This window comes from Physeter macrocephalus, chromosome 16, assembly GCF_002837175.3.
Source record: "Physeter macrocephalus isolate SW-GA chromosome 16, ASM283717v5, whole genome shotgun sequence".
Taxonomy (NCBI): domain Eukaryota; kingdom Metazoa; phylum Chordata; class Mammalia; order Artiodactyla; family Physeteridae; genus Physeter; species Physeter macrocephalus.
Genome location: NC_041229.1, coordinates 101,188,020 through 101,213,308, shown reverse-complemented (window position 1 = coordinate 101,213,308; position 25,289 = coordinate 101,188,020). Strand labels below are relative to the sequence as shown.

Genomic DNA, 25,289 nt, shown 5'->3' with positions numbered 1-25,289 from the left:
GCTCGTGGGGCTTTACTCTGGGTGTTTTCAGGAAGTGGGGTCATTTTATTATTGGATATCTTAATAAGTCTTATCTAGAAAGAAGGAAGACTACAATGAGGCTAAATCTGTAATTGGTAAAGTAGCAGCAGTCACTCATATTAGCCAGGATAGAGAGATGTTTGGACTTTTGTGATTTGGACAGTGTTCACGTTTTCGTTTGTGTTTAGACATGATTATGTGAATGATCTTGTTCTGTTTTTTTCTTCATCCACCATGACCACAGACTAGCCTTGTCTGATGTTATGTTCAACATGAGAACACCAAGGCCTAGCAGTGAGGGCCAGGCCAGCTTCTGGACATTAACAGCTACTTTTCTCTTTCTCAGTACCCTAGTTCAAGCCCTTCACCCCTGGATTTCTGCTAGAGATTCCTAACCAGGTTCCCTGGCTGTGACTCTACCCCCTTCTAATCCATTCTCCATATGATAGCCAGAGTGATCTTTCCAGATAAAAAAGCTGCTCTCAGCTCAAAATCCTCCTCCTTTGCTCTTAGGTTAAAGTCTGTTCCTACTGTTACCAGGCCCTTTCCAGACTCTTGGACAGCAATACTGTAGAAATGAATATCGCTTCCACAAGACGCTCAGGCAAGCAAAGCTTTTTATTAAAAGAGATAGCTTGTGCACAAGGGAGAAGGCAGGAAAAAAAAAAAGAGTCAGCTCCCTGAGTAGAAGGGGCGAGTTGCTTTTATAACAAAAGGGAGGGTTTGTCTCATGATGACTGATGATTTCCAGAAATCATCAAAGCTCTTTGATCAGCAGCAGGTGGCTCCAGGTTGGCTGTCAGGAATAGGGAGCGCTTCTGTGAGGGGAAAGAAATGCATGCGAATTGTCTGCAAGAAAGCACAGGAACAGATAGGGTTAATATTTATAGTTGAACTTCTTGTCTTGTGGCAGCTAGGTTAGTGTAACAGAGATAAAGTTAATCGTGACACGTGGGGTCTTCCCGGACCGGGGCACGAACCCATGTCCCCTGCATTGGCAGGCAGACTCTCAACCACTGCACCACCAGGGAAGCCCTAGTCTTCTATTCATGCGAGCCTGGTTTTTGTCTCTGGGACTCAGGCCCCCAGGGCCTTTTGTTCTTTAGCTTGCAAGGCCTGTTTTGCCCAAGGCCGTTCCTCGGTTCTTTTCCAAAATGGCTGTACTCTTGTCTTCCTGTCTCACTACCAACAGAGCCAGCAAGGCCCAGTTTCCCTTTTCAGTTTCAATAACACCATTCCTTCCCTCCCCCTCGCTCTACCTGACCCCTTTCTGGCATACACTCCCTGAGGTCAGAAATCTTGTCTGAATAATTTATTACTTTATCCCCATCGTGTATAACAAGGCATGTCACTATAATTCATTGACTACCTGCTCTATGCTATGAAGTAAGCTCCTGAAGAGGTTGTTAGAAGAAATACTTTTGAACTATAAACAGGTTCCTCTAACAGGAATCTTTCTGGGAGGATGGCAGCTGCTCCAGGGAATTGGTCTGCCCTCTCCTGGCAGCAAGAGGCACTGCTTTTATTAGTAGAGGAGTAGGAATAAGCAAATGAGCAGTGCTCAGCAAGGAACAGGAGTAGGATGTTCACCTGTAGGGCAAAAATTCAATCTGAGAGCAAAATTTCCTTATTTCCTGAACCGTGGAGGAGTGTGACAGTGGGAAGCTCTCCCAGGGAAGGATTAGACTGGTTTTTGGAAGAGCCAAATATGTGGAATTTTAAAAGGAACAACTTTAAGACTGCTTCTATGGCCTTGCATGAAAGTTTGGGAAGCAAAGCCTGATGAGAACTTTTCTCTTTTTTAATTGAAGTGTAGTTGATTTACAATGTTGTGTCAGTTTCAGGTGTACAGCACAGTGATTTAGCTACACACACACACACATACACCCCTATACACACACACACACACACACCCCTATATACACACACACACACATCACACACAGACACATACGCATAGATACATTCTTTTCAGATTTTTTCCCTTATAGGTTATTACGAAATATTGAATATAGTTCCCTGTGCTATACAGTAGGTCCTTGTTGGTTAGGGAACCTTAATTATAGGTTGTTTCTTTGGTTTTTGGCCCAAGATCAAGGTTAGTATCTGTTCTTATCATTTAACATCTCATAAATCCTCTACCTGGGGATAGTTTATTTATTTTATTTTATTTTAAAAAGTAACTTATTTATTTTATTTTTGGCTGCATTGGGTCTTCGTAGCTGCACGCGGGCTTTCTCTAGTTGCGGCAAGCGGGGACTACTCTTTGTTGCGGTGCGTGGGCGTCGCATTGCGGTGGATTCTCTTGTTGTGGAGCACCGGCTCTAGGTGCGCGGGCTTCAGTAGTTGTGGCTCGTGGGCTCTAGAGCGCAGGCTCAGTAGTTATGGTGCATGGGCTTAGTTGCTCTGTGGCATGCGGGATCTTCCCAGACCAGGGCTCGAACCCGTGTCCCATGCGGTGGCAGGCAGATTCTTAACCAACACACCACCAGGGAAGCCCTGAGGATACTTTATTAAGTGGAATTTTGGAACAGGGAAATGAACCAGAGGCTTGCTCCATCCATTCCACAAATCAGTCTGTTGTCGCAGTTCCTCCATGAATGGTGTGGTTCTCCCTTTTGGGATAGATATCAATTAAAGTGCAGACTGTTGGACTTCCCTGGTGGCACATTGGTTAAGAATCTGCCTGCCAAGTCAGTGCAAGGGACACGGGTTTGAGCCCTGGTCCAGGAAGATCCCACATGCCACAGAGCAACTAAGCCCGTGCACCGCAACTCTGAGCCTGCGCTCTAGAGCCCGCGAGCCACAACTACTGAGCCCGTGTGCAACAACTGCTGAAACCCACACGCCTAGAGACCTGTGCTTCGCAACAAGAGAAGGCACCGCAATGAGAAGCCCACGCACTGCAACAAAGAGTAGCCCCCGCTTGCCACAGCTAGAGAAAGGCCCCGCAGCAACGAAGACCCAACACAGCCAAAAATAAATAAATAAATTTATTTTTAAAAAAATGCAGACTGCTGGTGTTCTGTGTATCATTTAGTTTTTGGAAAAAATTTTAAGGTGAAACCTGCTATTTCCCCTTTTTCTTTAACATTATAGTTTTGATGCATTTTTTCTGTCTTTTTGTGCTCTAGCTCTTTAAGATGTAGTTATAGTACTCTAGTTCGACATTTTCTACAAATTATTTTGTCCCCTAGTGATAAACCCTTTTTCAGATTTCCAAGTTTTTACTACTTAACCAGCGCTGCAGTGAAATCCTTTGTATATTGCTTTGTGCATGTGGATGAGAGTTTCTCTGGGTTATGAATCCAGGAATGACATTTCTGGGTAATAGCTATGAGTATTTTCAATTCTACAGGCTTTTGCAAATTGCTCACCTAGAGAGATTGTACCAGTTAATGTTGTCACTTATGCAGTTTCATGTTCTTGTTATCACTTGGTTCAGTCAGATGTTTTAATATTGCCAATCTGATGGACATAAAATTATATTTTGTTGTGATTTTAATTTGCATTTTCTTGATTACTACTAAGGTTATGTAATGTGTCAAGAGTTCACTGGCCATTCTTTTGTGTATCCAATTTTGTGAAATGACTGTTCGTAGTCTGTATATATATATATATATATATATATATATATATATATATATAATTTCCTACCAGGTTGTTGGCCTTTTCCTTACTGGTTTTCAGTGATTTATATGTTTTATGCAAGACTCTGTTTTTGTTTTTTTTTTTTTGCGGTACGCGGACCTCTCACTGTTGTGGCCTCTCCCGTTGTGGAGCACAGGCTCCGGACGCGCAGGCTCAGCAGCCATGGCTCACGGGCCCAGCTGCTCTGCGGCATGTGGGATCTTCCCGGACTGGGGCACGAACCCGTGTCCCCTGCATCGGCAGGCGGACTCTCAACCACTGCGCCACCAGGGAAGCCCAAGACTCTGTTTTTTTATTAGTTTCAGATACTATGTTTTCTCCCGTTTGTGGCTTGTCTTTTCAGTTTGTTATGGTCTCGTGATGCACAGATTTTTCTTGCAGAATTTATCAGTTCTTTTCTTAATGTTTTGTGCTTTTGTGTCTTGTTTAAGAACTCCTTCCTTACCTTGAAGTCAGAAAGATATTCTAATTTTTTTTCTAAAAATTTTAAATATTTGCTTTTCATACTTAGGTCTTTTAATCACTTGGAATATATTATTGTGTTTACTTTTAAATAGTGACCTAATTTTATTTTTTTCAGCACCATTTGGTGAATTCCTTCCTCCAGTGCTTGTAATATTATCTCTGCATATATTAAGGTTTCAAATATGCATGAGTTTCTTTTAGATTTCATATTCTGTTCTGTTGGTCCGTTTGTCCATCCCTGTGGCTATAGCATGCTATTATTATTACTTTAGCATGCTATTATTATTACTTAAGAATATAACATGCTTGGTATATGGTAGGATTTGTCTTCAAAAATATTACTTAAAAAAAAATCTTTACTGTTTTTGGCCCTTTTCTCTTACACGTGTTATAGAATCATAAAGTTCCCAAGAACAGATATTCAGATTTGTATTGGAATTGCAGTGGATAGACAGATTGTTTGGGGATGTCAATGAAAAAATTAACCAATAGTCAATCTAAGAAAGAACTGGAAAATTTTATTTAAGCCAACCTGAGGATTATAACCCAGGAGACAGTCTTTCAGAAAGCTCTGAGGACTATTCCTCTGTTAGAGGTCAAAGCACAGTTTTATAAGTTTTTGAGACAAAGGGTCATACATCAAAGTAACATAGTCCAACAAGGTGAGTTGTGAGTTATTGTGACCCCTTACAGAATTGAGAAAGGAATGTTATCTTCTAAGGAGTTACCTTCCTGGTGCCAGGAGGAAATTGCTTTGTTTCTTTGTTTGTTTGTTTTTTGTTTCTTTTTGCAAGTAGGCATTGCTGTGTGTTCTAAGGGGATCCAGTTAATGCATAATGCAGATGCACAATGCACAGTAAAGGGGTGGGGTAGTGGCTCAACTGCAGAGAAAAATTTTATGTTAAATTTTTCTTATCTTGACTTAATTTTATTTCATCAGGGAGCATTAATTTCTTTATGACATCAAATCTTTCTATTCATGAATATGTGACATTTCTCCTTTTGGTCTTCACACTTGCTATTCCCTCACCTAGAAAACTTTCTTTTAGAAAGCTCCCTTGTTCCTTTACCTCCTTGGGTCTTTGCTCAAATGTCACCTCATCAGAGATGACTTCCTTGAATAAAGTAGTCTCCTTCTCACCCTCCTCTATCTTTTCAAAGCACTTGTAATCATTTGAGATATTATGTATGTTGGAGTATTTTTTAATTGTCTTTCTTTCACTCAGTGGAATTAAGCTTCATGAAAGCAGGGTCTCTTTCCTCGCTACCACCCCAGCTCATAGAAAAGTGCCTGGCACATACTGGGTACTCAGTGTTTATTGTGTGAATGTGTTTCTGTAGGATATTATCTTTTCCTTCATAAAGAAGTTATCTATTTACTGCTAGATTTTATCTTAGCTCTTAGTTTTTATTGCTAGCGTATATGGCAACTTAAAAAAAAAGACATTTTCTAGTTGTTTGCTACTGGTGTACAGAACTGTTTTTGTATATTATTTTATGTCTAGTTTTTGTTTTTTGTTTTTTTTTTTTTTGCGGTACGCGGGCCTCTCACTGTTGTGGCCTCTCCCGTTGCGGAGCACAGGCTCCGGACGCGCAGGCTCAGCGGCCATGGCTCACGGGCCCAGCCGCTCCACGGCATGTGGGATCTTCCTGGACCGGGGCACGAACCCGTGTTCCCTGCATCGGCAGGCGGACTCTCAATCACTGCGCCACCAGGGAAGCCCATGTCTAGTATTTTATTGAACTCTTATTCTAATAATTTGTCTAGATTCAGTTTGATTTTTCTGTACGGAATTTTATTTTCTATAAGTAATAAAAACATTTCGGTATCAGTTTTATTCCCCATATCAAATTTTAGTTACCTATACAAGCGTTTTGTAAATTATTGATATTACTATTTTAAAGAAACTTGCTATATGTTAACTCAATTCTAATGCTGCTTTCTAATTTGAGGATGAAAAAGGACTCCCCTTTCCAAACTTGCTATAAGATCCATTTTTCTTAGACTTTTGAGTTTTAATTTTCTCTCTAGTCAGCGCCTTTAATAGTACAAATTTTTGTTTGAGATCATTTACTCTTTTCATAGAAGTGTGATAACCAGAATCTAGATTTCTGCTATTTAAAAATATCTCTCTAAATGTCTACATTTCCGTAGGTATTTTGTACCTTTTCTGTTGAGTGAAATGAGTAAGAAAAAAGCTTCCTTAAATAACATTTCCAGATTTGAGTGCAAGGGCCTGTGAGAAGAATCTGCTTTAATGGTCTGTTTACTGCTAACTACCATGATGTTTTCTGCACAGAGGACTTCTGACACTAAATGTGTGGGTTTTCCACCAAGCAATTCTCCAATGCTGTGGGGACACCAGCTGGATGTCCTACAATTTCATTCAGTTCTAAAACTACCTGGGGTTGCACAGACCCCACAGGTTAAGTAAGGGCTCAGTCTCACAGACTGTCCCCCACTTCACACAACAATCTCAAGTAGTGGATCCGCAAGTTACCCACACTTCTATCTGAGTTGGCTAATGATTGGGGGTTCCCACAACCCCCTCCTCAGGTTTGAATTTGCTATAACAGCTCATAGAACTCAGGGAAATACTTTACATACTATTATCAGTTCATTATAAAGGATGTTGTAAAGGATACAAATGAACAGCCAGATGAAGAGGTACATAGGGTGAGGTTCCAAGCACGGGGTCTTATGACCCTGTGGACTTGAGGTGTGACATCTGCTTGGCAAATGGATGTGTTCACCAACCTGGAAGCTCTCCAAACCCCATTGATGAGGATTTGTATGGAGTTTCCATTATATAGACATGATCAGTGGCCACTGGTGATTACTCAGCCTTCAGCTCCTCTCCCCTCTGGAGGCCGAGGGGTGGTGCTGAAAGTTCCAAACTCCTAATTACTCAGGTTCTTCTGGCAACAAGTCTTCATACTGGACAACCGCCCCCCCCCGCCCCAGGTCACCTTGTTAACATACAAAATGACACTCTTTACTCTAGAGATGCCAAAGGTTTTAGAAGCTCTTGTGCCAGGAAAGAGGGATGAACACCAAATTCCTTCCTTCCTTCCTTCTGTTGGCCTCACTGCATATGGGTTCTTGGTTCCCTGACCAGGGGATTGAACCCGTGCTTCCTGCAGGGGAAGTGCAGAGTCATAACCACTGGACCACCAGGAAAGTCCCCAATACATATTTCTTATATTGCAATATCACAGCCTGGTATTGCAGCACCTCTGGGACCATGTGTTATTGGGGACTTACAATGGTTCAAAAGAAGCTGTGAAAATCAGGCTGTGGTAATCACTGATTGTAAGGAAAAAGTTTATTTCCTTTCTCAGACTGGTTACATTCTAGTTAGCATTTCATTAGTGTAACAGTTTCTATTTTGAAATAGAAAAGAGGGTTTCCCTTCTTAGTGATGTATTTTACTTTTTTAATTTTAATTTGTCTTTAGTTTATCTGTAGTCCAAATTATTTTACAGAGAGTTGTTGAAATTAACCACTTTAGGTCCAGAGTGAGTGGTTATTTCAAATTCAGGTTTCTATTATATTCCATACTTGTCCCTGAATGACTACTTCTCAACACTATATACCCCCTTTTCACCCCGGTCCGGGAAGACCCCACATGCCGCGGAGCGGCTGGGCCCGTGAGCCATGGCCGCTGAGCCTGTGCGTCCGGAGCCTGTGCTCCGCGACGGGAGAGGCCACAACAGTGAGAGGCCCGCATACCGAAAAAAAAAAAAAAAAAAAAATTTTTTTTAAATGTAGCCAGGCATCAATTTCCCTTCATGGAGCCCTAAGAAGATTTTTCCTATAATTGACCCAAAAAGGAGCATAGGTAGGAGCAGGGGCAGATGTGGGCGGAGCTATTCAAATACCGAGTCACTTGCCTTGAGGGAATGAAGGAAGAGTTTATGTTCAGGAAGTGCATATTGAAATCTAAGATCCCAACGTCTCATTATGTGTCTTTAGGATTGTATTTTTGGAAAGCTCTGGTAACATTTAGCCATTTTGAATGCCTGTGAAAATCAAAAGTGCTTGAGAGTTTCGTTTATGTATTAATACATTTGCTTATGCAAATGTATTAATACATTGTCTTATATTAAATACAAATATATTTATTTGTATAAATACATTTATAAGACAGGATTTGAAATACTGAATGCAGAGCAAGAACTGGCACTTTTTTTTTTTTTTTTTTTTTTTTTGTGATACGCGGGCCTCTCACCGCTGCGGCCTCTCCTGCCGCGGAGCACAGGCTCCGGACACGCAGGCCCAGCGGCCACGGCCCACGGGCCCAGCCGCGCCGCGGCACGCGGGGTCCTCCCTGACCGGGGCACGAACCCACACCCCCTGCATCGGCAGGCGGACTCTCAACCGCTGCGCCACCAGGGAAGCCGAAGAACTGGCACATTTTAAGTCTGGATGGAGACTTGGAACCATTTCCAACTTGTTTAGAGAATTGTGTGATAGCAGGCAGCAGAAGTTTCTGTTTTTCTTTAAGTGGAGATACTGTAATTATATTAATCAGGCTACAGAGTTTATACCAGCATCTAGCTGGACAGGGAGGTTAGGGAGATGTAAGAGCTAAGAAAACTGCCCAAGTGCTTCTGGCCTAGAAAACTGGAAGAATGCCAGTGTCACTCACTGAACTGCGGTATTGAGCTGGGGCATTGAAGAGGAGAGGCTATAGCGGATTGTGGGAATGGCAAGATAAGATTAATTTTGAATAAGTAGAAATATAGAACTAACTAAAGATGAACAAAGATTTGGGGGTCATTTAGTAGATTTGAGAATAAATGGGGTCCTTGAGGGACCGAGGACATGTACAGCGTTTTACTATTACCAGTTTATGATAAAGGATACAACTCAGGAACAGCCAAATGGAAGAATGCACAGGGCAAGGAGTGGGGGTGTTTGTGCCACCTCACCTGCACCCTGATGTGTTCACCAACTCGGAAACTGTGAACCCTGTCATTTAGGGGTTTTTAATGGAGGTTTCATTATATGTGGGTATGAGTGATTAAATCATTGCCATTGGTGATTAACCCAATCTCTAGCCCCTCTCCCCTTCCCAGAGGTTGGGGGGTGGGACTGAAAGTTCCAACCTTCCAATCATGCCTTTCTGATAACCAGCCCCCATCCTCAAGCTTTCTAGAAGTCCACCAAGAGTGGCCTCATTAAAACAAAAGACATTCCTATCACCCACGAGATTCTAAGGGACTTGAGAGCTCTCTGTCCGGAACTAGGGACAAAGACCGAATATATATACGTATTTTAATTGTGTTACAGTTATCCATGTGGAAGAAAAATGAGATTGGCTCTCTACCTTATGCCATAAGTAAACATAAACTAAAGATTGATTAAGGATTGCAATGTCAAAAATAAAACCTTCCTTTTTTTGTGTAGAAAATATAGATGAGTATCTTTCAGGCCTTGAAGTAAGGAAAGATTTAAAAAATAGGACATTAAAGTCCATCGACAGATGAATGGATAAAGAAGATGTGGCACATATATACAATAGAATATTACTTAGCCATAAAAAGAAACGAAATTGAGTTATTTGTGGTGAGGTGGCTGGACCTAGAATCTGTCATTCAGAGTGAAATAAGTCAGAAAGAGAAAAACAAATACCGTATGCTAACACATATATATGGAATCTAAAAAAAAAAAAAATGGTTCTGAAGAACCTAGCGGAAGGGCAGGAATAAAGACGCAGATGTAGAGAATGGACTTAAGAACAAGGGCAGGGGGCAAGCTGGGACGAAGTGAGAGTGTGGCATTGATGATATATATACACTACCAAATGAATATAGCTAGTGGGAAGCAGCTGCATAACACAGGGAGATCAGCTAGGTGCTTTGTGACCACCTAGAGGGGTGGGGTAGGGAGGGTGGGAGGGAGATGCAAGAGGGAGGGGATATGGGGATATAAGTATACTTATAGCTGATTCACTTGGTTATACAGCAGAAACTAACACAACAATGTAAAGCAATTATACTCCAATAAAGATGTTAAAAAAAAAAATAGGACACTAAAAACCCCCAAAAGCAGAGTATGCAAGAAAAGACTGATTGATATATATATTTAAAAAAAAATTTTTTTTTGGCCGTGCCATGTATCTTGTGGGGTCTTAGTTCCTTGACTAGGGATCGCACTCACGCCGTCAGCAGTGAAAGTGCAGAGTCCTAACCACTGGACTGCCAGGGAATTCCCAAGACTGATATACGTGTATATATTTAATAATGTATAAATATATAACTGATATATATGTTTAATATATACATATATTTATTAAATAATACAGGCCCTTTATTTATTTGCTTTTTAAATATTTTATTTATTTATTTATTTGGCTGCTCCGGGTCTTAGTTGTGGCATGTGGGATCTTTTAATTGCGGCATGCGGGATCTTTTAGTTGCAGCATGCGGGATCTTTAGTTGCAGCATGCAGGATCTTTAGTTGTGGCACGCAGGATCTAGTTCACTGAGCGGGGATCGAACCTGGGCCCCCTGCATTGGGAGTGTGGAGTCTTAACCACTGGATCACAGGGAAGTCCCGAGACTAATATATATATATTTTTTTAACTTATTTTATTTTATTGATTTATTTTTGGCTGCGTTGGGTCGTCGTTGCTATAGATGGGCTTTCTCTGGTTGCGGCGAGTGGGGGCTACTCTTCGTTGCGTGCAGGGGCTTCTCATTGCAGTGGCCTCTCCTGTTGTGGAGCATGGGCTCTAGGCTCGTGGGCTTCGGTACTTGTGGCTCGTGGGCTCAGTAGTTGTGTCTCTCAGGCTTTAGAGCTCAGGCTCAGTAGTTGTGGCACACGGACTTAGTTGCTTCGTGGCATGTGGGATCTTCTGGGACCAGGGCTCGAACCCGTGTCCCCTGCATTGGCAGGCGGATTACCGAGACTGATATATTTTTGATGGATAACTTTTGTTCATCAAAGGACACCTGAGGGACTTCCGTGGTGGTGCGGTGGTTAAGAATCTGCCTGCCACGCAGGGGATACAGTTCGAGCCCTGGTCCCGGAAGATCCCACATGCCACGGAGCACCTAAGCCCGGGCACCACAGCTACTGAGCCTGTGCTCTAGAGACCGCGAGCCACAACTACTGAGCCCGCTTTTCACAAATACTGAAGCCCACGTGCCTAGAGCCTGTGCTCTGCAGTAGGAGAAGCCACCCAATGAGAAGCCCGCGCACCGCAACGAATAGTAGCCCCCGCTCACCGCAACTAGAGAAAGCCCATGTGCAGCAACGAAGACCCACTGCAGCCAATAAATGAATAAATTTATTTAAAAAGAAAAAGACACCTGAGTGCCCATATCTTGATTTCTAATACCATTCTCCAATAAAAGGGACCAGGGCTTCTTGGAGAAATGGCTGATTCTAGGGCTGGGGCCCTAGAGAATATACAAGATGAACCTGGAGCATCTTGCAGTGCCAGAAAGCAGAGAAGTGCTACAAAAAGGGGGTGGGGGGAAGGGGGTATGTATTAAAAGGACACAGTGGCCAGACTGAAAGAGCTCACAGTGGCCAAAGCTGGAATAATTTGAGCAGCATAGCAATATAGTGTTGGATTCTAACCCAAAGTATAAAATAAGTATCCAAGAATACATACGTATGTTGACTTATACTGATATAAATAAATGAATAGATAAATAAATAAATGAGAGAAAAGAGATGAATCTTCCATGCAGAAAAATCCCAAATAATGAAGATACTCCCAGCTCTGGGAGGCAGAGCTTAACTTCATACTTCTTGAGTGTGGCTACACTTAGTGACTTTCTTCCAAAGAAAGTGATGATAGAAAGTTTTGAGGAGCACTGGAGATGGGGAAGATGACAATACCCACCAGCATTGTGTGCCTAGGACTGCAGAAGGAGCTGATGTTGGAGTACTTTGGTGATCATTTAAGGAATCATTTAATCTCTTATTACCAGTTAGCCTTTTGATGAGATCAGTATTCTGTCTCTGATCAGTTGAATATCCTTTTTTTTTTAAAGTTGAGATTTATTTTTTTTTAAAGTTGAGTTTTTTTGTTTTGTTTTGTTTTTTGGCTGCGTTGGGTCTTTGTTGCTGCACGTGGGCTTTCTCTAGTTGCGGCGGGTGGGGGCTACTCTTTGTTGCGGTGCACGGGCTTCTCATTGTGGTGGCTTCTCTTGTTGCGGAGCACGGGCTCTAGGAGCGCGGGCTTCAGTAGTTGTGGCTCGTGGGCTCTAGAGCGCAGGCTCAGTAGTTGTGGCGCCGGGCTTAGTTGCTCCATGGCATGTGGGATCCTCCAGCACCAGGGCTGGAACCCGCGTCCCCTGCATTGGCAGGCAGATTCTTAACCACTGCGCCACCAGTGGTTAAGAAACTGATCAGGGAAGTCCTGATCAATTGAATATATGATGTCATCTCTCCAAGGGTAATATGTTAAAAGTATCTCTCTAACTCTTCCATAATTTGATCTGCTGTATCTCTGGTGTTTCTCTTTTAATACTTGGTTGCATTAGAGAGCATGGCTTGCTGCAGTGTTGTTCATTTGTCCATTGTGAGTATGAGATACTTTTCAGATGTTTTCATTTCTCTTCTAAGAGAAGGCTTTGGTTGCGTTTCCTTTACTCTTTCTGGCTTTTATCCCCCCTCACGTTCCTCACCCTTCACTAAGACAGCTCTGACAGTTCTCTTCAGCAGCCAGTGTCCCTTCTGCAGGATTTGTAGTAAAGTAATATTTCAACATCGCTTCTTCTAATAACAGCTGCCAAGTGGGCCCCTTTGGTTGGGGTCAGCCTCCTTCTCTGCTTTCATCTCAGCTGCACTTTGGCTTCCAAATGCTTGCTTCCTTAACTTCAGCTGTCATCCATTTTTCAAATGGCTAAACTCAAGGCTGATGGGTAGTTTAGAGGCAGAGCCTGAATGCTTTTTTTCTGGGTTTTTTGGAATTATGCCTTCAGCTTTGGCAGCGTTGCCGTGTCTGTTGGACAGTCTCCTAAGTTTCTAACTATCCTCCCATCTTTGCTCTGTCTTTGGAAATCTTTTTTTTACACACTGAGGGGAAAAAAACTTCCATATCTTTTGGCTAAGATCAAGTAATCCTCGCTTGTTGGGAAACAGGTGACATGAATTTTTGCAACAGGGGATTAGAAAGGAACTTTCTCTGTACACTTGGCCCTCTGAACTTCAGGGCCCCACCCCCATCTTCTGAGTGAGTGTTAAGTCCTGAAGACTTGTGGCCTCATTATTTGTCCTTATTGGCCTCTGGACTCTTGAACTACTTTTTTCTTTGCTTTGTCCCCGCCTTCTCTTGAAGGCTAAATTCTTCTTGAACACATTATATACTTTGAATTCTATAGTAAATACTAAGTTTTATATTTAGCAATATATATTCTAGGATCTGAGGATCTCTAGTCACCTTCAGCCCTCTTTCTCTGCAGTCTTGCCCTGTTGCTTTTCTGTCCTCTCTTTCACCCAGATTTATTCTTTGTTTTATTTGGTTGAACAGTTACAAGTTTTGGTTTGTTTTCCTACATAAACAGCTTCATCTTGATACCATACAGTGTTGTTTAAATTCCTTTTCACTTTTATCCCTTTATCTTCACATGCTACTTTTGTTTTTGCATTTTATTTTTTTAATTAAAAATTTTTAATACAATTTTAAAGGTTACTTTCCATTTCAGTTATTACAAAATATTGGCTATATTCCCCATGTTGTATAGTACATCCTTGAGCCTATCTTATACCCAGTAGTTTGTATCTCCTGCTCCCTCACCCCTATATTGCCCCTCCCCGCCACTGGTAACCACGTTTGTTTTCTATATCTGTGAGTCTGCTTCTTTTTTGTTGTATAATATTTACTAGTTTGTTGTATATTTTAGATTCCACATATAAATGATATCATACAGTATTTTTCTTTTTCTGACTTATTTCACGTAGCATAATGCCCTCCAAGTTCCATCCACGTTGCTGCAAATGGCAAAATTTCCTTCTTTCTTATGGCTGAGTAGTATTCCATTATGTGTGTATATATGTATATGTGTGTATATATGTATATATCACATCTTCTTTATCCATTTATCTGTTGATGACACTTAGGTTGCTTCCATATCTTTGCAATTGTAAATAATGCTGCTATGAACACTGAGGTGCACATTTCTTTTCAAATACATGCTACTTTTGTTGAATTGTTTCTAAGAAGGGAGCAATTTGGGTTTGATTGATAATAGTTCATCCACTCGTTTACCAAACACTTATAAAGTGTCTATCCTGTGCTACCCCTGAGCAGGCACGTCCATCAACAAATAGCACAAGGCCCCTGTCACTTGTCTTGAAGTGCCGACACTCAGACAAGGAGATGTAATGAACAAATGAGACATGAATTGTAGAAGAGGTAGGTGCACAGTGGATGGGAAGTAATTCTTTCGGGGGAGTTGAGAAAAGCTATCATTTGAGCTAGGTCTGGAAGGAATTGGAGTTTATGAGGCAGAGTGGCGGAACAGGAAGGGCAGAACACAGAGGGAATGGCACATACAAAGGTGCAGACGCCTGACAAAGCTGGGTGTGTTGTGGGACTAACAGGTGTTTGAAGGCTGATGTCGCTGGAGGGTGGTCCCTGTGGCAGGTGTGGTGGGTGATAAACTTGGGAAGGTAAGTTGTTAGCTTATTTACCGCATGCAGGAGGGATTTCTTTCATCTTTCTGGAGCCATGGGGAGCTGTGAGTGAGATACTATGTGTATGTATGGGGGTGTTATGTTGGACTATCTCAAGGAGAGTGTCTGACCCCACAGTTCTTAACTTTGAGCTTCCGTGCTGGTGATAAAGTCTGTTCACAGCCCCTGGTTGGCACTTACTGGCATGCCCCGGGCACCCTGGACTTCTTATCATCATTGAGCACAGGTCTGAACTCCAACCTCTACCCGCTTGCCTGGGGTGAGGGATGGGGATGGGCTCTGTACGAAGAAGGCAAGGGGAGTGGCACAGGATGCGTCTTTTCACTCTCTTGGCTCTCCTTTGGTACCTTTTCTATTTCTTCAGATCTTGGCTTCTGCTTTCTTCCAAATACACAGCTATCTTGGCTTCCAGCCCAGGTGGGAGAGGGAGAAAGAACTTATTTCCTTCAGCGCCTCTCTGAAAATAACCCAGCTGGCACTGCTCAGGAACAAGAAGTTCCTGAGAGTGTTGGCACCTCATGGTGTTGATGTCCGGCAGTCCCTGCTGTGAATTGTCTCACTCTCAATCCAAGGACCTCTGTGGGGAGAAGTTGGGTGGTTTTCAAGGCCTCTGCAGTACCAGCTGCCTCCAAGGCCTAGCATAGTGAAGGGGTAAGGGAGGTAAGGGACCAGGGCACCGTGGGGAGATTGGGCTAATGTGTGGGAGGCCCTGCAAGGTGGGGAAGATTCTGGCCATAGCATCTTCTGATCTGGTGTAAGGAAAAGGTGGGTGCCTCTAACTGAGGCCCAGCCCCAGAATGTTGTCAGCCCCGAGGTTGTCCATCCGTCTCTTCTGGATGTCAGATTCCTAGCTGCCGGCATCCTGGGGCCAGAAAGTGGGGGTGGGGTAGGGTAAGATGGGGAGTGTCAGCAACTGTCCTGTCCAAACAGATTTATCATAAAATATCATGGGGAAGACGAGATTAGGGTTAATTCACTGAAGTTAATAAAGCACAGTACTGTAGTGGGCACTCAGTAAATAGTTGCCGCATGATGAATTAATTGAACTAAATTCAAGATATCTTGAAAGAGTGGGAGTAGCCCTGCGGGGAATCGGAGGTCTAGCGCCAAGTCCCAGAGGCCTGAGAAGACACGGTCTGGTGGGGGAAAAGGCCGAGTTGAGTTTGGTTGGCTCTGAGAGTACAAGTGGCCATGCGAAGTTGGGAAGACCAGGCGGTGGCCTGAGCCCTGGGCCAGGGGCAAATGGAGGGTGGTGTCCAGGGAAGTCACAAACCTTCGGAGTGGGCAAAGAAGGGCCTCGGGCCCACCCGCAGTGCTGGATATCCCCTTTACGCCCACTTTCCGGCAGCGCGAGGGACCAGCGGGGACCTGAGGCGGGACAAAGCACAGACCCCGTCCACCTAAAGGTGGCTCCGTGCTCAGCCTTCTTTGTGTCCGAACCTTAGGGCTAGACTGTTCGAGGTGAGGAATCGGACCACACAGACGTCGGAAGCGAGTTCCCAACATTATTCCCTCGGCCGCCGCCCACCCTTTCGGTCCCAGGAAGAGCAATCCAGGACGTTCCACTTTAAGGGGCGGGCCTGGGCGGGGCTCCCGTGCCCAGTCCCAGAGACCGCGCCCGCCCCGCCGCAGACGCGGTCGCGGAAGCTGAGCGGAGTCACGGAAGCCTGGGAGACTGTTCTGGGGCCGGGAGGTCCGGGCAGGTGTCCGGCCACCAGCTGACAAAAGACTGCGTCGTGTTGCCGGTTTCGCAGGCACCATGAGCCAGGACGCCGAGGTGGACATGAAGGAAGTGGAGCTGAACGAGCTGGAACCCGAGAAGCAGCCGATGAACGCGGCGTCGGGGGCGGCTGTGGCTGTGGCCGTGGCGGGCGGTACCGAGAAGAATGGTCTGGTGAAGATCAAGGTGGCCGACGACGAGGCGGCCGCGGCCAAGTTCACAGGCCTGTCTAAAGAGGAGCTGCTGAAGGTGGCAGGCAGCCCCGGCTGGGTGCGCACCCGCTGGGCGCTGCTGCTGCTCTTCTGGCTCGGCTGGCTTGGCATGCTGGCGGGCGCCGTGGTCATCATCGTTCGGGCGCCGCGCTGCCGCGAGCTGCCCGCAATGAGCTGGTGGCACAAGGGCGCCCTCTACCGCATTGGCGACCTTCAGGGCTTCCAGGGCCGCGACGCAGGCGACCTAGTGGGTGAGTCCGGGGCTCCGCTCCCCCACCCCCACCCCGCGCTCCCCTGGTTTAACTGGTCACTGGCTTCGACCCCTGTGCCCAGATTGACCCAAGTGGTTCTCCACCCTTCCTGGTACTGGTGACCGCCCCCTGGGACGTAGCCCCTCCTTCTTTCTTCGAAGGAAACCGCCCCCAACTCCCTCTTTCCTGAGGGTGGCTGACTCAGCATCCTCCCTTCCCCCTCCCGGCGCCAGTAGCCTATCGCTGCAGGTTTCTGAAGCAATGTGCTAGTTTCCTTACAACAGCTTCTCTCGTGATCCAGCCTCACCGCCCCCCCACCAACTTCCTCTCGGGGAGAATAGGGGCGATCAGGGGCCTCAGAGAGGCGTCACTTTAAACTCTGCTTCTCCATTTCAGGTCTGAAGGGGCGGCTTGATTACTTGAGCACCCTGAAGGTAAAAGGTTTTGTGTTGGGCCCAATTCACAAGAACCAGAAGGATGACCTCACAGGGACCAATTTGGAACAGATCGCCCCCACTTTTGGCTCCAAGGAAGATTTTGACAGTCTCCTGCAATCGGCCAAGAAAAAGAGTGGGTGTCCTAGAGGCCGCAAGGAACCAGCGAGGAAGGGCTTGGCCTTCTGGCCAGAGGAAAGGCCGGATAGCTTTATTGTCTGGTTTATTGCTGAGTGGCTCAGAGTTTACCTAGGGCAGGTACAGGGGAGGTTTGTTAGGCTTCAGCCTAAAATGGACTTGTCAGGTGGTTCAGAGACTTTCTATACTTGGATGTGCTGTTATTTAACTTCTGGGCTTCAGTGCCCTTATTTGCAAAATGTAGGTTTTTGCTAAATCAGTGGTTTAAAAACTTGTAAAAGAGTGGATCCTTTTGAAAAAAGAATCCAAGTAATATCTTTTCTTACATTGAACAGGGTTCGCTTTGGGGGTGAGGGGCCTAGGGCCTCATGAGCTCAGCCTTCTCTGTTACACTACCCTCCCCCCGCCTCCCGCCCCGCCACTTGCTCATATCTCTGTTTCAGTGGAATGAGTTTTGCCAGGGTTCAAATCTAAGCTTTTGTACCAATACATGGGAAATACTCTGCCGACTTATATTTGTTGATTTCCTCCTTTCCCCTCCCCCCAGAGTCTTTCTATCAACTGCCTCCTCCTCCATTGTTCTAGGCATCCGGGTCATCCTAGACCTCACTCCCAACTACAAGGGCCAGAACTTGTGGTTCCACTCCACTCAGATTGACACTGTGGCCACCAAAGTGAAGGTGAGTGTGTTGGTGCTTATGGCCTGTGGGAGCGGGATGCTGGGGTTGTTTGGTCCTTTCATAGCAAGTTCTGTAAACGTAGCCCGGTGCCAGCCAAGGGGCCCCTTGCTCCTTGGAGCCAAGCAGGCATGCTCCTCCCACAGGCAGAAGGATAGGCAAGCATTGCACCCCTATTTTTGTTTGTTCCTTTTCTGACCACTCATTTTCCTTGTTTCCCTGACTCTGAGGGTGACAGTGCCAGGAAGGGAATTTCTCAGATGTGAATTTTCTTCCTTTTGGGAGAGGAAGCCCTTTCTCTATGGGAATTCTGTCCTGTCTGGTTTCCCTTTTCTTATTTGATGTGTTTTGGAGTGGAGCCCAGTCTGAAATTGTAAGCATTGGGGTCTTCCTATGTGTCTGGGAGTATGCTGAGTACTTTATATACCTTCTTTAATCCCCTGTATAACCAAACAAGGTTCTTGTCAGTATCCCTAATCTGTAAATGAGGAAGCTAAGGTTCACAGGTCTTTAATGTGCCCTGGGATTTGACGTTCCAACTAGTCTTCTCTCTCTAATCTGCCTACTCTGAAGGCCTAAGGCTCAAACTCTGTACCCTGCAGGCTGGGAGTGGGGCTTTGAATGTCATCCCAGCTCCTTATGCCTGGGTTCCAGGACACTGACCAGTTCAGAAAGGGTAGAACAAAAATGGAGGCAGACTCTGACACTTAGCTGGCAGCCGTGATTCTGAGGTAGAATTCTGTAGTCCCAGCATGTCAGTTGACTCTTGGGGTCATTCGGTTCATTCCTTGCTACTTGCCGGAAGACCCTTTAAAAGTTACTGAGAAGGAAATGTTTTCAGATGGTGTGGCAGCCTCAGATGAAGATGGAGACTAGAAGAGAGAGCGCATGGATCAGAGAGAGGAAGAGGAAGAGAGGGGCGGCAGGGTGGGGTTCTGTGTCATGTGCCCCATGAATGCCAGGGCTTCAGGCCTGGGCCTGTTCTGCAGAGCTGGCTTCTCTTTTCAAGTCTTTGGCTAAACTGCCCTGGGGCTGTGCTTTGAATTTCACTTTTTTATCCTTGGTCTTGGCTGTGACTAGCTCTTTTACTTACCCTCCCCAGGCTCCAGGAAACTGGGAGAGGAGTAAGTATACTCTTCTTGGGATCTTGGTTAGCATTTTAGGTCCCATCTCTGCTGCTCTCTGATTGTGGCCTTGAGCACGCCTCCTTGCTTCTCTGACATTGTTTCCTTATCTGTAAAATGAGTATACCAGCATTCCACACATGCATGCTAAGTGTTAAATGAAGTTATATGTATGAACACACTTTTCTCATAGGTCTTTTCTGTAGGGGTCAAAGGTAAAGCTTTGTGATTCACCGTGAGGAGGAGTAGAGAAGTAGAGCACTATATCACTGAGAGAATCAATGATAGGTTAGAACGGAAGGGAACTAAAGGCTACCTACAGGTTTATAATAGAGGCAAGAAAGTGAGACCATTCAAGGCAAGTGACTCTCCAGAGGCCACGGGAGAGTGCATGGTAGGCAAGATTTAGTGTGGGCTGAGCCTTTGCATCAGAGTGTTGATATCTCTCCTCTGTTCTTTTGCCTCCCTCTTGTAGGAGGCTCTGAGGTTTTGGCTGCAGGCTGGTGTGGATGGATTCCAGGTCCGGGATGTGGGGAATCTGACAGTGAGTACCCTTTCCGTGCGAGGAGCAGAGCCTGGGTGAGAACAGAAGCACCCGCCAGCACCTGGTAGTGTTCCCTGCTTCTTGCCTCTGCTCTTTTCCTTCTAGGATGCGTCTTCATTCTTGGCTGAGTGGCAGAACATCACTAAGAGCTTCAGTGAAGATAGGTGGGTACCAGACGCTGGCTTTCCTAACTCAGCTCCTGTGTGGGAACCCCTCAGTGGAGTACTAGCCCCGGGAAGCAGAGTGTTCCTAGTCCAAAAAACCTTCTTCCTTTCTTGTCCTGTACTAACCTTGACCCTTGCTCTGCTCTGTGCAGGCTCTTGATTGCAGGCACAGACTCCTCCGACCTTCAGCAGATCCTCAGCCTGCTCGAATCCACCGAGGACCTGTTGTTGACCAGCTCTTACCTGTCAACCTCCAGTTTCACTGGGAAGCATACGCATTTCCTGGTCACCCAGTATTTGGACGCCTTTGGCAGCCGCTGGTGCAGCTGGAGTGTGAGTACCACAGTGGTAGGAAGAGGGGGCAGGAGGCCTTTTGGAAGAAAGGAGTGTTGGCAGGCGGAGGAAGAGGCGGGCCTTGGGGCTGACCAGTGCTTCCATTCCCGCAGTTGTCTCAGTCGGGGCTCCTGACTTCCTTCGTGCCACCTCAGCTCCTCCGACTCTACCAGCTGCTGCTCTTCACCCTGCCAGGGACCCCAGTTTTCAGCTATGGAGACGAGATTGGCCTAGAGGAAGCTGCCCTTCCTGGACAGGTATCGCTTGCTGTCTGCCCAGCGCGGTGGGGGAGGCTGCATTCGTCCGTCACGGTGGTTCCGTGGCTGGCGGTGGACAGGCGGGAGCCTTGGGGAGGAACCTGCGCTGGATCGCTAGTCAGCCACCTGGTCAGTCACCTGGTCAGTCGCTGTGTGGCCTTGGCAGGTTATTTCACTTCTCTGACTCTTGGTCATCTCTGCCGCGATACTACTTTTTTTTTTTATAGGGTAGTTAGGACTGTATGAGGGTGTATTTTAAAATGCAATACCTGGCTCCTGGTAGGAGGTCAGTATGGTAGCCATCACTCGGTAATTCGTTCATTCACTGGACAGCGGGTACTCTGTGTTAGGCTCTGCTCTCCAGGAACTCAGAGTTGCGTGGGGGAGCCAGATGAGTAAGAGAAGTACACGCAGCGAGTGCCTTGGTGGGGTTAGACCATGAAGGCACCCCGTTAGCTTTAGCCACAGGGTTGGAGGTTGACACCTAAGCTGATGTTTATAGAACCTGTCATTCACTTATTCCACAAAGCTTTATGCAGTAATTCCTATATGCTATGCGTGGAGGAAACAGAAATAAAGCGGCGCACAAAAGAGCTGGAGGTGGTGAAATTAGATAGTAGGCACATATGATAAAGATGCCAGGTGCTGATATGTGCAAGAAAGCAGGGTAAGGGGCCTAGAGAGTAGGGGATGTGGGCGGTTTTGTATCAAGTGGCCACAGGAAACGTGATGGAGGCACCTGAGCAGGGACCAGAGGGCAGTGAGGGGCTAGCTTGTGGCCGTCTGGGAGGAGCGCCCTCTAGGCTAGGGCCCTGAGGTGGGGGAGGTTATACTTCTGTGGGGCTGGAAGCAGGAGGAGGAGTTGGAGAGCCGCCCAGGTCTTTTCCAAGTCCTGTTTTCCCTGCCTTTTAGCCTGTGAAGGCCCCGGTCATGCTGTGGGATGAATCCAGCTTTCCCAACACTTCGGGACCTGTAAACACCACCATGACTGTGAAGGTAAGGGTTTTAGATGGGCAGGGCCTGATCGGCAAGGGGTGAGGGCAGGTGGCTGGTAGGAGCCCGCGCCCAGGGGAGCCCTTCACCCGCTTCTGCCGTATCTTTATCGCTTTACCGTTTGCAGGGCCAGAGTGAAGACCCTGGCTCCCTCCTCTCCCTGTTCCGATGGCTGAGCGATCAGCGGGGTGAGGAGCGCTCCCTGCTGCACGGAGATTTCCACGCGCTCTCCTCGGGGCCCGGCCTCTTCGCCTATATCCGGCAATGGGACCAGAGCGAGCGCTTCCTCATAGTGCTCAACTTTGGGGACGTGGGCCAGCCTGCCGGGCTGGGCGCCTCCAGCCTGCCTGCCGGCACCAGCCTGCCAGCCAGTGTGGATCTGCTGCTCAGCACCCGGCCAGGCCGCAAGGAGGGCGCCCCTCTCGAGCTGGAGCACCTGAACCTGGAGCCCCACGAGGGGCTGCTGCTCCGCTTCCCCTACCTGGCCTGACCTGGGCCCACTCCCCGCCCCGCCCTGCCCCTCCCCAGGCCCTTTGACCTCTGGTTGTTCTCTCTCTCTCTCTCTCTTCTTTTTTTTTTAAACTGTTACAGATGAGCCCCAAAATAGGGTGTTTTCTGGTTTCAAATAAAAGTCACCCCTACCTGGGATGGCCTCGTCTTCCCTCTACCCGCTGTCCACGGCAGGAAATTCTCTCCCCTTCTCCCGCCCCGCCCTGCCCCTCCCCAGGCCCTTTGACCTCTGGTTGTTCTCTCTCTCTCTCTTCTTTTTTTTTTAAACTGTTACAGATGAGCCCCAAAATAGGGTGTTTTCTGGTTTCAAATAAAAGTCACCCCTACCTGGGATGGCCTCGTCTTCCCTCTACCCGCTGTCCACGGCAGGAAATTCTCTCCCCTTCTTCCCCTCTCCCCCACTGGACCTCCCCCCTCCAAGTGATCAGGACCAGAGAGGAAGGGGCCTGTCGAGGTCATAACAGCAAGGTGGTGTCAGGACGAGCTAGCATCCGGAGCTAGCATCCCGCCTCCTCACCCAGCCTGGAGGCCTCGGCTCCTGCTGACTCTTCCTTACCTCCTCAGCAGTGGTCCCCAGCCAAGTGTGGTCACTTGTTCTGTTTTGCAGACTTCACATTTCTGGGAGAAAAAGTGGGAGTGGGGTGGCCTGTTTTCTAAAAGGTACTTCTAAAAGATGCTGCAGGTTCTTCATTCAACAAGAATTTATTGTGTGCTCAGCATGTGCCAGGAGCTGTTCTAGTCCTGGGGTCACAGGAAGGAACAGTGTACAAAGATCCCTGTCTCCTTGTGGCTTATATTCTCGTGAGGAGATGGAGAAGAAAAAGGATGTATAAAATTAAGCATGTGGTGGACACGGTGGTAGTGTTCAAAGAGGAAAAAGTAGAGCAGGGAAAGAGGTAGGTGTGTGGCATGGGGGGAGTTTGGGGTGAGGGCTAGAGGAGGCCTCACCAAGGAGGTGACCTTTGAATAAAAGGTCTGAAAGAAGGGAGGGAGTTAACTTGCTAGATGTCTGGGAAGGAGCTTTCCGGGGCCCTGGGTGGGAGCACACCTGACTCTTGTGAGCAATGAGGGGGGGGCGAGGTGGAGAGGCCCAGTGATGAGGTCGGGTTGGCAGGTGGTGAAGGGTATAGTAAGGCACGCAGTGGGGGGGCGGCAGGGGGGGACAAACAGTTGGCAAACTGCACCGTTGGAGGGCACGGTCCCCAAAAGGCTGCCCTCATTTCAGACACCAGCTGCAAGTTCTGGGTCCCCATGACCATCAGTGGGTTGTTTGCTAGAGAGGCTCACAGAACGCAGGAAAGCACGAAGATCATGGTTTTATTATAAAGGATACACATTCAAAAACGAAGGACGGAAGCGCAGGACCCATCTGGGATTGGGAGGGGTCCCAGCGTGAAGCGTCGGATGGTGCTTTCCTAGTGGAGTGGAGCCCTGTCACAGACCTCCTGACTATAACCCACAGAGTGTGGCCAAGCAGGGAAGCTTGCCTAAGCCTTTGGTGTCCAGAGTTTTTCTTGGGGCTTCATCACATATGCCCACGTGGCTAACGTTTATTCTCCAGCCCCTCCCGGAGGTTCCGGCTAATAGCTTTAGTCTCCAGCCCCTCCGGATGCCTCGTGTCCCAACGCCCTCATCATAAATCACATCATTAGGGACTTCCCTGGTGGCAATGGTTAAGAATCTGCCTGCCAATGCAGAGGACATGGGTTGGAGCCCTGGTGCGGGAAGATCCCGCGTGCCGCGGAGCAGCTAAGCCCATGCGCCACAACTACTGAGCCTGCGCTCTAGAGCCCGCGTGCCTAGAGCCCGTGCTCCGCAACAAGAGAAGCTACTGCAATGAGAAGCCCGCGCGCCGCGATGAAGAGTAACCCACACTCACCGCAACCAGAGAAGGCCCGCGTGCAGCAACAAAGACCTGACGCAGCCAAAAATAAATAAATAAATTTATAAAGAAAAATAATAATAAATCACATCATTAGACTGTCTGATGTCTGAAGGCCCCAGACTAACAGAGACACTCCTATCAGGCAGGACATTCCAGGGGCCTAGATATCACCTCCCAGTAACTGAGGGCAAAGGCCAGATTTTGGGGGTGGTAAGAAGTGTTGGAATCCTGCATTTATTTTGCAGGTAGAGCCACAGGATTTGCAGTCATAATGATTTTTAGGTTGGCCTCACAGCCTCAGGTTGAGCTTGGCCCTCTTAGGGAAAAGAACACTCGTTCCTGTAGGATGGGGCTTGGGTCGGGACTGGGTGTCTTAAGGGTGTCTTGATGTAAGGGACTGATCAAAGGATTAGATGCCCCAAATTAAGGTCCAGTCCTTGTCTGCTGACCCTTGCCCTGAGGGCTGTGAGGGAAGGTGTGCACAGGGCATGTACTCTGAGACTTCAGTTCCTGAGAAGACACACTCTGCAGCCTGCCAGGTGGACCTGAGCTCTCTGCTGCCTGGGATTTGCCTTCCCCTCCTCACGGCCCCTCCCCCTTCTGGCCCACGTCTAATCTGGGCCTCTCCTCTTCCTGAGGCTCCCCACCCCTTCCCTCCTTGGTCCTTTCCCAGGGTCCCGGCTCCAGCCCTCCCTTTCCCCCCTCCCTCGGCCTCCTGGCCTCCCCTCTGATCCACAGTTTGTATCATGGGGTCGCTACAGATGGAGCCTCATCATGATTGTGTGCTTTGCAACTTACTGTGGGCTTAACACTTAAAAAAAATTGTGGTGAAATATACATAGCATAAAATTTATCATTTTAACCATTTTTAGGCATACAGTTCAGTGGCGTAAAGTACTTCACAGTGTCGTGCAACCATCGCCACTATCCACCTGCAGAACTTTTTCATCACGCCAAACTGAGACTGTCCATTAAACAATAACTCCCCCCATATTCTCCTTTTTTAAATAAAATGGGGCTTCCCTGGCGGCGCAGTGGTTGAGAATCCGCCTGCCAATGCAGGGGACACGGGTTCGAGCCCCGGTCTGGGAAGATCCCACATGCCGCGGAGCAACTGGGCCCGTGAGCCACAACTACTGAGCCTGCGCGTCTGGAGCCTGTGCTCCGCAACGAGAGAGGCCGCGACAGTGAGAGGCCCGCGCACCGCGATGAAGAGTGGCCCCCGCTCGCCACAACTAGAGAAAGCCCGC

At 47.0% G+C, this 25,289-nt stretch overlaps 1 protein-coding gene, 1 long non-coding RNA gene and 1 other non-coding gene across 3 annotated transcripts; 2 read left to right on the top strand and 1 right to left on the bottom strand.

Annotated features, from left to right (window-relative positions):
* Nucleotides 1-673: 673 nt before the first annotated feature.
* LOC114488013 (uncharacterized) lies at nucleotides 674-16,330 on the bottom strand. Its single transcript, XR_003683691.1, has 3 exons — nucleotides 16,071-16,330; nucleotides 14,978-15,374; nucleotides 674-870 (listed from the first exon to the last, which is right to left on the bottom strand). It is a non-coding gene; the product is annotated as an uncharacterized lncRNA (long non-coding RNA).
* On the top strand, nucleotides 2,088-2,286 carry LOC112067486 (U2 spliceosomal RNA). The gene has a single exon (XR_002893305.1). It is a non-coding gene; the product is annotated as a U2 spliceosomal RNA (small nuclear RNA).
* A 102-nt stretch (nucleotides 16,331-16,432) lies between the features above and the next one.
* On the top strand, nucleotides 16,433-22,290 carry SLC3A2 (solute carrier family 3 member 2). Its single transcript, XM_028501440.1, has 9 exons — nucleotides 16,433-16,980; nucleotides 17,377-17,550; nucleotides 18,138-18,232; nucleotides 19,829-19,897; nucleotides 20,003-20,061; nucleotides 20,214-20,394; nucleotides 20,508-20,651; nucleotides 21,564-21,647; nucleotides 21,772-22,290. The coding sequence occupies exons 1-9, from the start codon at nucleotides 16,557-16,559 to the stop codon at nucleotides 22,132-22,134; spliced, it is 1,593 nt and encodes a 530-aa protein (XP_028357241.1). The 5' UTR covers nucleotides 16,433-16,556; the 3' UTR covers nucleotides 22,135-22,290.
* The last annotated feature ends 2,999 nt before the right edge of the window (nucleotides 22,291-25,289 follow it).